General features: G+C 53.4%; 1 protein-coding gene across 1 annotated transcript; it reads right to left on the reverse strand.

Moving 5' to 3' along the window:
- Positions 1–1,733: 1,733 nt before the first annotated feature.
- On the reverse strand, positions 1,734–15,140 carry TRIM65 (tripartite motif containing 65). The gene is made up of 6 exons (XM_054048106.1): positions 14,626–15,140; positions 12,166–12,261; positions 11,779–12,012; positions 8,946–9,117; positions 7,895–7,978; positions 1,734–3,497 (listed from the first exon to the last, which is right to left on the reverse strand). The coding sequence occupies exons 1-6, from the start codon at positions 15,070–15,072 to the stop codon at positions 2,965–2,967; spliced, it is 1,566 nt and encodes a 521-aa protein (XP_053904081.1). The 5' UTR covers positions 15,073–15,140; the 3' UTR covers positions 1,734–2,964.
- Positions 15,141–15,780: the final 640 nt, after the last annotated feature.

A 15,780-nucleotide genomic window follows, 5' to 3' on the forward strand; every position in this document is an offset into this window, starting at 1 on the left:
CCCACCTCACTGGCCCAAGCCATGGGGCTGTTCGAGGAGTTGCCCTGAGGCAGAGCAACATCTTCCCCGGGCAGGCAGCAGCCCAGGGGGTAGTGCCAGGGCTCAGAGTGGCACGGTCTGGGACGAGCTTGTGGCCCAGGAGGCATCTTTCCTGAGCAGGACACGTTTGCCAAGCAGGCTGGGTGAGGGGGTGATCAGTGGCCCCAGAGCCACGGGGGATGGGTTTGGGACAGGTGTGTGGGGAATATGGACAGAGGGGGGGTTAGAATGGACTGTTTGGGAGCTAGCAGACAGGGCGTAGCTGCCTTGTATTTTTGCACAGACATGGCATGGCTCAGGGAGCGGCAAGGCACGTTTCCTCACTCATGGCCTCTGTCCACTGTGAGGTAGGGGGATAGGGGGAGACAGTGTTCAAGCTTCAGGCCTTCACCATCTCCAGTGAGGCTGCCAACACGGGCACCAAGTCACGCCAGCTGCAGTGGTGGTATTTTGGGATGTGGCTGTGGATACTTGTCCGCAGGGAACTGGATCAAGGTCAAACTCATTTCAAACAGGGCAGCTGGAGGGGCAAATTACCTGTGGGAGTCCAGCAGCGACAACAGAGTCATTGGGCCAAATCCACTCCTGGTGTAAAGTGATGGGGCCAGGGGACCTCCCTGGAGATTTAGTGCATCAATACTTCCATGAGCCTCTCTGTTGAGCATCACCAAGGGCCGTGGTACCAGACACCCTCTCGTAGCAGGAGAGCAACAAATCTTTATCCTGGGAAAAGAAGAACAGGAGTACTTGTGGCACCTTAGAGACTAACAAATTTATTAGAGCATAAGCTTTCGTGGACTACAGCCCACTGTTCTTCTTTTTGCGGATACAGACTAACACGGCTGTTACTCTGAAACTTGTCATTATGCAAGGCACTGCATTTAGCCGTATGGAATGGAAATCCATCAACCTCATGTAAGTGGGCTGTAGTCCACGAAAGCTTATGCTCTAATAAATTTGTTAGTCTCTAAGGTGCCACAAGTACTCCTGTTCTTCTTTTTGCGGATACAGACTAACACGGCTGTTACTCTGAAACTTATCCTGGGAAAGGTACCGAGACAATGCCCCCTGGCGGTCACTTCAACCACGTGGCTGGGAGGTGAAGCTGTGGAGGATGGGGATGAGGGGCAGGCACAGAGCAACACTTGGCAGACTGGGCTGACCGGCAGGCAGGCTCACAGCTAAGGACCGCTGGGCATGGTCGGCCATTGCTTCCAACCGCTCTGTGGCCTGTCAAAGCAGGATAACAGCACCGGCACTACACGACGCTCCCCTGCCACCCAGCAAGGCACAGCTTCACCCTTCAGCACAGACTAGTTCGAGTGATGGGGAAAAGCAAAGTCCTGGCCAGTTAAAGGAACAGCCCCATGCTGCCCGGTGCAGGGGCTGCTGGAGAGGGTAGTTGGTTTGTGGGGTATAAGTTTCCTTTTTTTTTAAACTCTTACGTTTCCAAACTACGTTGGCTGAAACATTCATCTCCCTTGGGGACTGAATCAGACAAGACAAGGACACACACAGAAGGGATGGGACGGGACTCCTGGGGAGGCATATGGCCAGGCCAGGGGTATGGGAAGCTCGCCTACTGCTGCCCACACTGGGTTTGTTTTGTGGATAGCTAGAATTTCCTCCAATCTGCCTCCTGTCCATCCAGCACCTTTCACCAGACCTGAGCTCCCAGGCAAACTCTCACAGCATAAGAAAACAGAGCTTTATTCCAGAGGGGAACAAGTAGAACCCAACCATGGGAATTGACTGTCCGCAGAGCAGAGCAAAAAGTCCGCTCCCCTCTCATCCCCCCACCCGCACTGTGCTCTGAATGTTCTGAGGCCTGGCGCGAGAACAGCCCGGCATGTTAGAAAGGGGCCAGACTGGAATCTCTTCTTGGAACCATCCCGGAACACGGGTGGTTTGGGGAAAGTGGTTAAGAGTTTGCAATACCAGAGTAACCACCTCCTCAGCCCTCTACAGCACGTTGGTGAAGGGCCTGTCCCACCGGGATCTCCTCCAATAAGCTAAGAGTGTCTTAGCAAGGACACAGAAGCACCGACTTTGTGATTTCTCTGGGGGTGCTGGACTCCCACTCCAGTCCTTCCCCCAAACCTCTCTCCCACCCTGCATATTCCCACTTGCCACCCCGTTCTGCCCCCTCTCCCGCCTCTTCCTGCCCCCGCTCCTCCCCAGTGCCTCCTGCACACCACTGAACAGCTGATCAAGGCGGGCGGGAGGTGCTGGGAGGGAGGGGGAGGAGACAGAACTGATCCGTGAGGCTGCCAGTGGGTGCTGAGCACCCACTATTTTTTTTCCATGGGTGCTCCGGGGCTGGAGCACCATGGAGTCGGCGCCTATGCAAGGACACCTCTCTGCTAGCAACTGCTCTGCAGAACAAAAAGCAGGAGGTGACTGTCCAAGGTTCTGGGAGGCAGAGAAAATGCGGGTTGGGACATCAAGCTGTGCTATCTCCTCTCCTGCCACCATCCCATCAGAGCCTCCCAAACAGCAGCCCGTTCACTGGTGCCACCACAGGATCCTAATTCCTCCATGTTAATGTCACATGGGCTGGAGACGGGCAAGGACGTTCCACACGCAACAAGACTGAGGCCAGGTGCCTTCTGAATCCCACTAGCTTCAGCTCTTCCAGCAGGGGATCCTTGTGACAGGTCTCCTGCCACCTAACTCTAATGTACAGAGGGCTGAACTACTTGGGCAATTTTCATTCCAGCCACGTTTCTTTGCTTTTCAGGATTATTACAATCCATCTGCCCATGTTTAATTCATTGCAACCCCATCGCCTCGGCCCTGTCGAACCAGCTGCATTGGGACCCCTCCAGTCCAGTAGGCTGCCCACCGACTAAAGCCAGGCAGCTGGCTGCAAGATGGGATACGCCCCGCTGGGTGTGGCTTGGCTTCTGCATCCCAGCTGCTGGCTCAGTTCTGTTGGCAAAGGGTGACGGCTCGGCCTTCGCAGAGCCAAAAGACTGGGTAGAGGGGCTCGGTGAAGACACAGTGGAAAGAGTGGAGGAGCTTCATCTCGGCCCCGATGCCATAGAACGACAGGACGCCCGTGCCATAGTCCAGGCTGACTCCGAGGCATTTGTACAAGGGCGCCCTGATCTTATGCGACTGGCCCTCGTGCCAGGCCAAGTAGCAGTCCTCCCGGACCTGCAGCCCCCAGGACAATCCATCCAGGCCGATGCTGAAGGAGCGACCCGCTCGCTTCTTCCTCTGGATTTTCTTGTATGTTACTCCTAGGATGACGGAGTGGCCGGAGATCCTGACTTCCCAGTAGTGGCGGTCTTGGCTATAGCTTTGGCTGCACAGAACCTGCCACAGCTCAAACCTGTCGGCACGATCCTGACAAAGGCCATCAGGAGAAGGGGTGTGCTTGGCCTTTTGGTTCTGATTGGACAGCTGCAGGTACTTATTGGCTGTGTCTGGGTCGAAGGTCAAATTTCGATAATCTGTGGGCAACATGGACATCCACAGTGTAAACCACGGGGGCAAGAACAATTGAATTTTCCTTTAACCTTTCTCCGCCTCAACCCCCACCCCCCTGCCTATGTCAGGAATCCAGCCCAGGCATCACTCAGCTATGTAAAATTCTCTGAAGATGGAAAACGCAAAGCATGTTTGGGTGACGGGGTGATTTTGAGGGTAAGGCACAGGACTGGGAGTCAGGAACTCTAGGTTGTGTTCCTGGCTCTTGCACGGGCACGTTGTGGGACTTCGGGCAGGTCATGTCCCCGCCCCATGCCTCAGTTTCCCCAGCAGTAAAATGGGAATAGAGATACTCATGGGAGTATCAGGAGGTTAAATTAATGAGTTCTTGCAAAGTGCTTTGAGATCCTCTGAGAGGAGGAGGAGGATGCCAATGGCCTTCTGCCAGCACCGTCTTTGTTCTGGTTCTAAGAACTATTTCCCACTATCCCCTATCCACAGCATTTCCTAGTAGATGTATTGACCTCTGTTGGGGTGCTTCTGCTCCCCGGTCAATGGAGTCCCGCCCGGAGATAACCTTGCTCAGTTAGCTCCTATGGACCTTCGTTCATTAATAATAAATAACATTATTACAATTAATAATGTTTCAAACATTCTATGGCACTGCTTATTAATACATCTCTTTACAGACATTAACCAATCCCTGTATCAGCTCTGCACTGTAAGTATTAACGATTGATCTTCCAGGCACTGTGGTGATGGGTATATTAGAAACCTGTGTAGTAAATACTAACGTCCCTGTTTTACAGATGGGGAAGCCGGGCTGGAGAGGGTTAAAGGGGCATTCTAGGAATTGGCATCAGAGCTGAGAATAGAAGCCAGAAGTTCCTGGCTCTCAGCCCCTTGCTCAGAGCCCTAGGCTTTGCCCCTTTCTCAAAGGGCTGGGTTTTTTTGAAACCAGGAGCTAACCAAGCCAAACTGGAGACTGTCTGATAGACTCAGCAGGGTGATTGCTCAGAGAGGTAGAAATGGGAAAAGATGTAAAGCGATAACATCCAGGGAGACACCAAGTTCTTAAAACAAGGGAGCAGAGTCCAGGAGACTGCCCGGATCAATTAAGATTTGGAGCAGGGTGGGTTGGGGAGGGTCAAATGTACTGGGAGGGTGCTATCCCTTTCCCCTGAGTGGAGCAGCTCTCTGGACTGGCTGCCCCGTCACTTCAATTCTACGCTGTGCCACGAGACGTGCAGTTCAGATGGGACCAGCCAAGATGAATCCCTGCTCTGTGCCAGGAGCCTGGCAGCTGCTTGCAGTGATTAAGCTTCTCAGCATTCCCCATGGAAAGTTCTGTGCCTAAATATGGCTGGGCGGGAGCAGGCACGTGACGCTTGCCGAGGAGAGAAGTCCGAGAGGGAGGGAGAGATTGTGTGTGTGTGTATAAAAGAGAGGGACTCCCACCCACAGGTGGTATTCTGGAATTACTGTTCTTCTACAACTTACCCTGGCCCCCATTCTCCCACCCTGGGGGACGAGGAATTCCTGCTGATTGCAGCGGGAGAATTGGGTCCCTTGTAACTAAAGGGTCCACTAAAGGCTTGTCTCCACGTCCACCGATGCAGCTGTGCCACTGTGGTGCTTTAGTGTAGACGCTACTACGCCAACAAGAGAGCTGCTCCTGTCTGCGTAGTTAATCCACCTCCCCGAGAGGCAGTAGTTATGTCGAGAGGAGAAGCTTTCCCACGACAGAGCACTGTCTACACAGGGGCGTTAAGGTCGATATAACTATGTCGCTCAGGGGTGTGGACTTTTCACACCCCTAGTGATGTAGTTATACTGATGTAGGTGTGTAGTGTAGACTCAGCTTAAGTAATGGTAGCTGAGGTATTTGTGCCTTGTAAGCTACTAACAATGTTAACTTCTATCTGAAGATCTCAAAGCCCTTTGCACACATGGATGACTGAAGTCCCACACTCCCTTGTGAGGCAACGGAGTATTCTGATCCCCTATTGTTAGGGCAGCTGAGAGACAGCCGTGCTCAAAGTCACCCAGGAAGCCCGTGTCAGAAGCAGGGATAAAATCCAGATCACTTTAGCCACACTCAGGGCATGGCTACACTTGCAGATGTAGAGCACTTTGAGTTAAACCAGCCTTTGTAGAGCGCAGTAGGGAAAGCGCTGCAGTCTGTCCACACTGACAGCTTCAAGCGCACGGGTGTGGCCACATTTGCGGCACTTGCAGTGGCATTGGGAGTGGTGCATTATGGGTAGCTATCCCAGCATGCAAGTGACTGCAACGTGCTTTTCAAACGGGAGGGGTGGGGTGGATGTGACAGGGAGTGTGATGTGTGCATAGGCGCCAACTTTCCCCGGCGCCGGTGGGTGCTCGTGCCCCCATGCCCCTGGCCCCGCCCCTATTCCAACCCCTTCCCCAAAGTCCCCGCCCCAACTCCGCCCCTCCCTGCCCCTATTGGACACCTTCCCCAAATCCCCGCCCTGGCCCCGCCTTTTCCCCAGCGCGCCGTGTTCCCCCTCTTCTCCCCTCCCTCCCAGCCACGTGAAACAGTTGTTTTGCGGCACAAGCCCTGGAAGCTAGGGGGAAAAAACGTGCACGCGGCGCGCTCAGGGGAGGAGGCGGAGGCGGGGCAGAGGCGAGCTAGGTGGGGAGGCGGGGAGCTGCCAGTGGGTGCTGAGCACCCACCAATTTTTCCCTGTGGGTGCTCCTGCCCCGGAGCACCCACAGAGTCAGCACCTATGGTTGTGTGTATGTGGGGGGAGAGAGAGTGGGTTTTTGGGGGGCTGAGAGCATGTCAGCATGCTGTCTTGTAAGTTCAGACAGCAGCAGGCCCTTCCCTTCCCCCCTACCCGCACCTCTCTCTCTCTCACACAGCATTCCACAGTAACGGCTTGCCTACCGGCTGTCAGAAACGGAGCTTTGAAAGGGCATTTCTGCATTCCTACAGGAGTTCAAAACAATGACAAGAGTGGCCACTTGACTTAAGGGGATTCTGGGACTTTTCCAGAGGCCGATCAGAGCGCAGTAATGCAACACCTCGTTCGCACTGATGCCCGGGCGTTGTAGCCAAGGCGCAGCAAACGTTATTCCTCTCACCAAGGTGGAGTATCAGGAGCGCTGTAGCCGCGGAGTCAGAGCGCTCTACGTGCCTTCCCAGTGTGGACGGGGAGAGAGGTAGGGCGCCTGGGGCTCCTTTATTGCGCTGTAACTCGCAAGTGTAGTAAGCTCAAAGCCATCCTGCCTAGGGAGTGCAGGTTTCAGAAAATAACAGAACACCACTAGCTGTCACCTTCAGCCCCCAACTAAAACCTCTCCAGCGCATCATCAGAGATCTACAACCTATCCTGAAAGATGATCCTTTACTCTCACAGATCTTGGGAGACAGACCTGTCCTCGCTTACAGACAACCCCCCAACCTAAAGCAAATACTCACCAGCAACCACACATCACTGAAAAAACCACTAACCCAGGAACCTATCCTTGTAACAAACCCAGATGCCAACTCTGTCCTCATATCTATTCAAGTGACATCATCATAGGACCTAATCACATCAGCCATACCATCAGGGGCTCGTTCACCTGCACATCTACCAATGTGATATATGCCATCATGTGCCAGCAATGCCCCTCTGCCATGTACATTGGCCAAACCGGACAGTCTCTACGCAAAAGAATTAATGGACACAAATCTGACATCAGGAATCAAAATACTCAAAAACCAGTGGGAGAACACTTTAACCTGTCTGGTCATTCAGTGACAGACCTGCGGGTGGCTATATTACAACAGAAAAACTTCAAAAACAGACTCCAAGGAGAGACTGCTGAGCTGAAATTGATATGCAAACTAGACACAATCAACTCCGGTTTGAATAAGGACTGGGAATGGCTGAGCCATTACAAACATTGAATCTATCTCCCCTTGTAAGTACTCTCACACTTCTTATCAAACTGTCTGTACTGGGCTAGCTTGATTATCACTTCAAAAGTTTTTTTTTTCTCTTAATTAATTGGCCTCTCAGAGTTGGTAAGACAACTCCCACCTGTTTATGCTCTCTGTATGTGTGTATATATATCTCCTCAATATATGTTCCATTCTATATGCATCCGAAGAAGTGGGCTGTAGTCCACGAAAGCTTATGCTCTAATAAATTTGTTAGTCTCTAAGGTACCACAAGTACTCCTGTTCTTTTTTTTAGGGAGTGCAGGTTTGCCTCGAAAATGGTAACTCAGATCCACCCCAAGGCACAGCCTTGGCTTGCTAAATTGCTATGTTGTTACCAGTCCAAGAAGGAAACCCCAGTCCCCTTCATAGGTTATAGACACACTTTCCTACTCTTCCCACCCACCCGCATGGCTGGCTCCCAGCGCGTGTTATTCTGAGCTGCACTCAGACCCAGAACTGCCTCACCCTTCAGAAGCTCCACTCTTAATTCACACTCGGGAAGGGCTGGTCTTGCCTTCATCACAGTAAGCGCCTTTGGCTTGGTTGACTCTGCAGAGCAAAAGAGAAAGGAAAAGCTCTAGAAACAAGGAGGGAACTGTTCCCGCAGACAGAGGTATCTGGGTGGGATTTCAGAAGCACAGCCCAGTTCTGACCACTCAGTTGCAGCTGCCCGTCTGTGTCTCTCTGGGGTGGAAGGAAGGAAACGAGGGTTTAACAAAAACTCCAGCTCGGTCACTCTGATGTTACAGCCGAGGGAGTGGGTCCAGCTAGGCCTGCCGGGGAGCCCATGTCTATATGCAAGAGCCCCAGGGCATGCAGTAAAGCACGCCCTGATCAGAGCTAGACTGGGGAACTGGAATCAATCTCCTGACCCCCTAAGAACTGGCGCATCCCATTACATCTCCTGGCCCCACCCCACCCAGCCTGCTTGTCCGAGAGGAAGGATGGCCCAGTGGGCTGGATGCCAGCCTGGGACTTGGGAGACCTGGGTCAGTTCCCTGCTCTGCTACACGCTCCCTCTGTGACATTGGGCAAGTCACTTAATCTACTCTGGGCCTCAGTTCAGCCTCTGTACCATGGGGGTGACACCTCACAGGGGTGCCGTGATGCTAAATCCATTAGCGGGTGTGAGGTGCTCAGATGCTAAAGTAACGGGCGCTAAGCACTGGACACTGACTTGCTCATCTAATCCGCCTGTTATGTCTTTCAGATTGTCATCTGCTATTTGCTCGTACAGCACCTAGCACAATGGGGCCCAACCTTCAGGCTACTGCAGTAGATCTGGTAACAAAAACCTGGCCTAAGCCAGCAAGCGGCCCCTCTAGTGCCACATGTGGGGATGGGGGGGATTCTTGTGATGTGAATGGTGAGACGTCCCCCCCCACACACACACGTTAGCCCAGCATATCTACATCAGTTCCACTGCAGACAGGTGATTTATACAGGCAGGGGTGGGACGGTGACTTGGTGTCCAGCTGGGCAGTGGGGGGGGAAGGTCCTCAAGGGAAGAGCTTACCTTTGGTTTCAGCATCAGCCGCCTGTGGGTTCAGGGAATTGGGCAAATCCTCCAGCAAAAGTCTAGAAACCTCGGTGAGGATCTTAGCAGTGGACTCCACCGTGCTGGCCACATTGAATTCAACAGCTGGCAAAACTCCCAGGCTGGCCGGAGAAGGGAGCAGCAGGAATTCCTGCACGGGACAGGAAGAGGAGAGGAAATGCAGCACATACAGCATTCAGATCGGAGGCTCAGTGGCACAACAGCTCAGAAACCCCCTTCCCTATGGAAAGGGGAAGGCACAGTCATCATGTCCCCTGGCATCTGCATCTACTTCCCCAATTCATCTGCTCCGGGGACTCGCGGTAACCCTGCTACTTCACGGTGCTGAACAGCTTGTCCTGGCCTATGCCTGTAGCTCAGTTGTGTTCAGCTGCACCCACTGCTCCTATCACTGTCAGAATGGGTGATGTTCCTCTGTACAGGGGCCTTTACGGACTAGCATCAGGGTAGAACAGTCTAATTAGGGCTGCCAAGTGTCCGGTTTTCAACTGGAAAGCCCGGTCGGAAAGGAACCTGGCAGTGTCCAGTCAGCAATGCTGACCGGACACTAAAAGTCCTGTTACCCGCAGTAACCAGCCTCCGCCTCCACAGGGTGGGATGCACAGCAGTTGCAGCTGGAGCCAGGCGAAGCTGCTCATGGACAGAAGTGGCTGGCTGCTCTCGGCTAGCTCCAGCCTCTCTGGCAGAAGTTAGTGCGTGTGAGTGTGTGTAATCTTGTGTGTAATCCCCGATTTCCCCACCCCGGCCCCTTGCTCTGGGGACCGACTTCCCAGTTGGGCAGGCGGGAAGGCTCCATGTCAGCTCCTCCCAGCCCAGCTCTGCAAGCAGCAAGTGAGTCCCAGAACAGGTGGAGGAGTGAGCAACAAGGGGGAGGAGTGAGCAGGGGCGGGACCTGGGGAAGAGGCGGGGCAGGGGTGAGGCAAGGTGTGCAGTTTTCAGCAGTTAGAAAGTTGGCAACCCTAAAATGAATCCTCTTCCTTCCCCCACAGGCCTCTAACTATTTCCATTGCCCTCATCTGGATCTTCCTGTATTGTTTGGAAAGGGAAGGAGCCAAACTGAACACAACGCCCCAAGCAAGGATACGTTGTCACCTTGTAACATGGCATTCGATAGAATTAGATACCTAATTTGCATGCCTCATGCAGTCCTCTAGGGGGAGCTTCACGTGCACCATCTTCCTGAAAGGTGGTGTTTCCCAGTAATAACTGCAGCAAAGCTGAAGAGGCACCGAGCATGCTTGATAGTGTGGAAGTAGAGAAAGAACTGACAGGGATTTGAAAGGGATTTCAATGCAAACAGTCCTCTCTGTGAGCAAGAGTCAGGCTAGCTGTAACCCTAATAACGCGAGATTTGTAGAAGCGAGGATTGTGTGAGACGAGTGGGAAAGAACTGTGTGAGAAGTTGTTGCGACCTTGTGTTAGATAAGTATGGAATGTAGACTATAGTCTAAATAGAGGTGAGAAAAATAAGATATCAGGATGACCTATGTATAAACAAAATGCAACTGTTGCTCATTATTGTATGTAACAAAAAGTATAAATGCTGTAATTGTTTACCTGAAGAGAGATCTGTTTAGCTCTCTCCTTCCACGCAATTGCTAGAGATAATAAAGCAACAGAGGGTCCCTGTGGCACCTTTAAGACTAACAGAAGTATTGGGAGCATAAGCTTTCGTGGGTAAGAACCTCACTTGCATCTGAAGAAGTGAGGTTCTTACCCACGAAAGCTTATGCTCCCAATACTTCTGTTAGTCTTAAAGGTGCCACAGGACCCTCTGTTGCTTTTTACAGATTCAACTAACACGGCTACCCCTCTGATAGAGATAATAAAGTATCTGACTTGCTGCACCCAACCTGAGAGTGAGAACTCTGTTTTTCTCCGACAGTAGCATGGGGTTGCTTCGGGTCTGCCCGCACTCCCGTGCACAAGAGTCCTTTACAAACCACCAGAGGAGGGCAGAGATGCAACTCCTCAGAGTTCAGGCCCCGCTGTGTCAAGGGCACTCGCTCTAGCAGAAAAAGGTTGGGTTCAGCTGACAATGGGCCCTTTTCAGCTGCAAACGAAGAATCTGGATCCTGAGTGAAAAATGCAGGGCTGTTCTGTAACTGGATTTGACTTTCGCTCATTGGGAAAGTGGGGGCTATTCATAAACCGCTGGTCCATGCCCAGGGTCACGTTTCGAGCACACCAATGTTTCAGGGTCAGGAATTTGATTAGGCCCATCTCTAGTCCATACTCTACGATATTAAAATTGCCAGCCAGCCACTTTATAGACTTAGACTCAGTTTCCACTGTGCGCGTGCAGGGAAGGGAGAGATGGGTGTGGGGGGTCATTTCTAACATGGTTCTGGCTGGACATAGTGTAGAGGGTCTATGAACACAAGAACAGCCACACTGGGGGTCAAATGAATGGTCACCTAGCCCACTATCCTGTCTTCTGACAGTGGCCAATGCCAGGTGCTCAGAGGGAATGAACAGAACAGGCAATCAATGAGTGATCCATCTCCTGTCGTCCACTCTCAGCTTCTGGAAGTCAGAGGCTAGGGACATCCAGAGCATGGGGTTGCATCCCTGCCCATCTTGGCTAATAGCCATTGATGGACCTGTCCTCCATACACCTGAGGCTCTCTTCCCGAGCAGATGTTATGCACCCTCTTAGAGACTGGTTCAGCTGCCTGTGTGGACAGGGCATTATACAGAGAGTGATATTGCCTTTGGAGCACATGTGGCCAGGACAATGGCCACAGGGTGGTCGCAGCTCCCCCACACATGGCTGGGCAGGCACCAATACCTCTAGGAATTTCATGTCGTCCACACAGATCAGCAGCTCCTGGGCCTTTTGCCGGTGCTGGGTGAGCACTGTCAGATGATCCTGCAGCTGGCTCCAGTTCTCCTCCACTTGCCCTAGGGCAGTGGCCTGCTCTTGCTCTATCTTGTCCACGGCCCCCCTCTGGCACTCCTCCAGCTCTTTCATCAGGTGGGCAAACTTCTGCAAAATCCCCGATTTCAGCCTCTCTGAAGAATCCTGGGTAGAAAAAAAAAATCAATGGAAATGACAAGACAAAGAATTGACGTGACAGCAGTTGGGTGGCTTCCTCCCCGAGCCCTATCCAGAGGGCTTGGAGCCAGCCCCCTGCATCCCAGCTGTGGGGAGGGGTGACTGCCTTTGCCTTACTACCTTTATGGTGCCAGTTTGTTCCTCCAGTTTGTGGATCTCCTCCTCGGTCTTTACTGTCTCTTCCTGGGTTTTCGCCAGAGACTCTTCTAAAAGGACCTGCGAAAGAGGACAGATCCCGAAGTGTAATGTGAGACAATATTCAGTGTCACAGGTACAGGGCAAACTGCCCCTCTGGTCTTTCTGCGTGCCCATCACCTGGAATCACGCGATTCTCCCACTCTCAGACCAGGCCCTTCACCCCCAGACTCCTCCCGCTTCCTGCCACTCTCTGCTGCAGGTCTTCCTTCCCCCGTGGCTGGGGCCTGTGCTGGTGCTAGTGGGGTGCAATAGGGGGTGCGGGCTCCGGAGGGAGTTTGGGTGCAGGAGGGAGCTCAGGGCTGGGACAGGGGTTTGTGGCACGGGAGTGGGTTTGGGCTCCAGGAGGGGGCCAAAAATGAGGGATTCAGGGTGTGGGAGGGGGCTCCAGGCTGGGGCAGGGGTTTGGGGTGTGGCAGGGGTTACCAGCTCTGGGCTCAGGGTACGGGCTCCGGGGTGTGGCCAGAAATGAGGGGTTCAAGGTGTGGTAGGGGGTGCAGGGAGCGGGCTTTGGACAGTGCTTACCTCAGGTGGCTCCCTGGAAGCAGCGACAAATCCCTCGGCTCCGAGGCGGAGGCACGGCCAGGCGGCTCTGCGCACTGCCTTCACCTGCAGGCACCGCCCCCACAGCTTCCATTGGCCGCAGTTCCCAGCCAAAGGGAGCTTCAGTGTTGGCACTTGGGGTGGGGGCAGCGCCTCTGCCTAGGAGCCGAGGGACATGTCACCACTTCCGGGGAGCCACGCGGAGCCAGGTAGGAAGTCTACTGTGCCGCCAGCCAGACTTTTAATGGCCCAGTCAGCGGTGCTGACCTGAGCCACCAGGGTCCCTTTTTGACTGGGTGTCCCGGTCGAAAACCGGACACCTGGCAACCCTAGTTGGGGGTGGGGGGCATGCTGCCTGCCTGGCACTCCGGCACTCCTAGCCTCCTCAAGCCCGCGGTTCACCTGCCACCCATGGACAGGATCCATGAAGCTGACAGTTTGCCATGGTGTCTTCCAAGAGTGTGCCCGGGGCTGTTCACAGGCTCTGTTGTGTGTCTTTCCTGTGTGCCCTGCCCACAGCCCCCCATTAAGTTACACCGATACATTCAAACAGGACTTTCTAATAAACCACCACAGCACTACAGTAACTTTACCGCACTGACCAGCTCACTTCCAATAACCAACCGTTACTATCCATCAGTATGCACAGAGTAATACATGTCCCTGCCACCCTGGGCACCCTCAGCACTTAGACAACATTTATCTCCTTTGCGAATATCCATATACCCTGCACAGATCCCCCAGCAAACCCCACTCCCCAACAAAAGCTCCCACAGCCTCACACATCCTCCTTTATTCCACCCTCCTGAGCAATGCGGATATTTAGCTCTTATATGGCACTTTGGGTGCACAGGTCCCAAAGCATCTCACAAAGGAAGGTAAGTATCAGCATCCTACTTTTACAGCAAGGGAAACTGAGGCACGGAAGGGGATGGGCATTGTCCTGGGTCACATGGGAACAGAATGCAGGTCTCTGGAGAGGGCTACCTGACTTGGAAACCCTTTTATTTCCCTTCTGCAAATCCTCCTAGCTCCACCTTACACACACACTCAGAGGAAACCGCTCAGCTTGGACGCTGCGTCCCGGCTACAGCACTGGGCTGCTAAAAGGCAGCACCAGGCAATAGGAATTTGGACACAGTCCTTCCACCTCTGCAAGGTTGGGTCTCTCCCCTGACATCCCAGGCAGCAGGTGCAACCAACCAGCAGAGGATTCTGATCCCTAAATAAAACTCATTTCTTTGGGCAGGACTTCACACCCCATCATAGTCAAACCTTCTCAGCTACCTCATCAGAGGAAGGACGTTTGTCGCCTTTTGCCCCTCGTGCCGCCGTGGGGGAGCAGGTGCTGCATATGTTCTAAGGTTTGTTGGGTCTCCCTGTGCGGCTCAGGACTGGCTGCGCGCGCACACAGGAAGGCTGGGAGGAACTCCAGGAGCTGGTTACCAGACAGCAGTATGACACTATTAACTATTTAGTGTCCAAATACGCTGCAACATCTGCCAGTTCTGCTGAGCCTTGGTCTAGTTAAACATGTGAATACCTTGTACTTGTATTTCTCCTTTCGTCCAAGGGTCACCAGAGAGGGGCATGGACGCACTGCCTCTTTCACAGACAGGGAACCTGAGGCATGCAGAGGGTAAACGACTTAGCCAGGCCACACAGCAAACCAGGGTCAGGAATAGCAACCCGGGTGCCAAACTTCTGCCTCAATGAGGAGAGCACACTCACCCACCCACCTACCTGCAGGACTGACCCAGAGCAAGGCAGGAGAGCTGATCTCTCTCGCCATGGCCCTGCAGATTGGGAGCAGATCACAGGGGAGACACAGCCCAGACCTACCTCCTTTCTCTTGCGCTCCTCCTCGAACAGGACCCTGTGGTGGTCCCGGCACTCCTGCACCGTGCACACGCAGCAGATGCACATCTTGTCCTCTTGGCAGTATAGCTCCAGGGGCCGCCCATGCCTGGGGCACCTCCTTCCATTTGCGGGGGTTTTCCTCTCGGCACTGGAGGCCTGCACTTCCCCAGATCTGACCAGCTCCACCACGCTGCAAAGGGCGACGTTCTTCCTGAGTTCCAGCCGCTTCTCGAAGCGTTTCCTGCAATCGGGGCAGGTGTAGTCCTTCTCGCCTGGAGGAGCCTCCTTCTCTTCCTTGTTCCAGTGGTTGTTGATACACTTCATGCAGAAGTTGTGTCCACAGGGCATGGTCACCGCTGTCCCAAACATCTCCAGGCAGATGGAGCAGACTAGCTTCTCCTCCAGCTTCCGGGGGCCTTGAGAGGCCATCCTGCCTGGGACAGGAGCAGCTGAGACAGAGAAGGAAATCACAAACAGCAGCGTGCGAGGAGACTAGGACAGAGCTACGTATCGCAGAGAGGAGGGACGGGCACAGAGATGGCACAGAGCCAACCAAGCTCTTAAAGGGACATGCAGACCGGCTGCATCATGGTTTAATCAACGCATGTTCTCAGCTCTCTCAAGGGGGTTTTGTGGTTTTCATCTCCCCTAACTCCACAGCCCCTCAGTCTGCCGGCTGCCTGGGTGTCTTAAAAAACTGCCTTCACTCAGCATCGTGCTGCCGGCTGCTTTTTTGGAGTCACTTGTTTTCTGTTTAGCCCTTGATGGGATTCTCAGCTTTCAACTTGAATGTCTATTTTCTCCAGGGGCAGGGATGACCTTTACAAACCAGGCAGAGTCCTGCATCCCCTCACCACCCACTTTTCTGTTACAGGGACCACAATCTGGGATGGAATACCCTGCCCAGAGCCCTTGGCAAACTGGAAAGGACACTCTCCAGAGGTTTTTAATGCAGCACTCCTGCCGCCTGCTGGTGTGAGAGCTGAGCCTGGCAAAACCGTTTCCTGCACAGAGCAGCTCTAGTCATACATAACCCTTGCACTGGTCAGGTGCCTTGATCCCTGGGGAGGGATTGCTAGCAAAGCTGAAATGTAACATGTTTCAATGGAGCTTCATAACAGAATGTTGCATTTTCCC

This window comes from Malaclemys terrapin, chromosome 13 (genome assembly GCF_027887155.1).
Source record: "Malaclemys terrapin pileata isolate rMalTer1 chromosome 13, rMalTer1.hap1, whole genome shotgun sequence".
In the NCBI taxonomy this organism is placed as follows: Eukaryota; Metazoa; Chordata; order Testudines; family Emydidae; genus Malaclemys; species Malaclemys terrapin.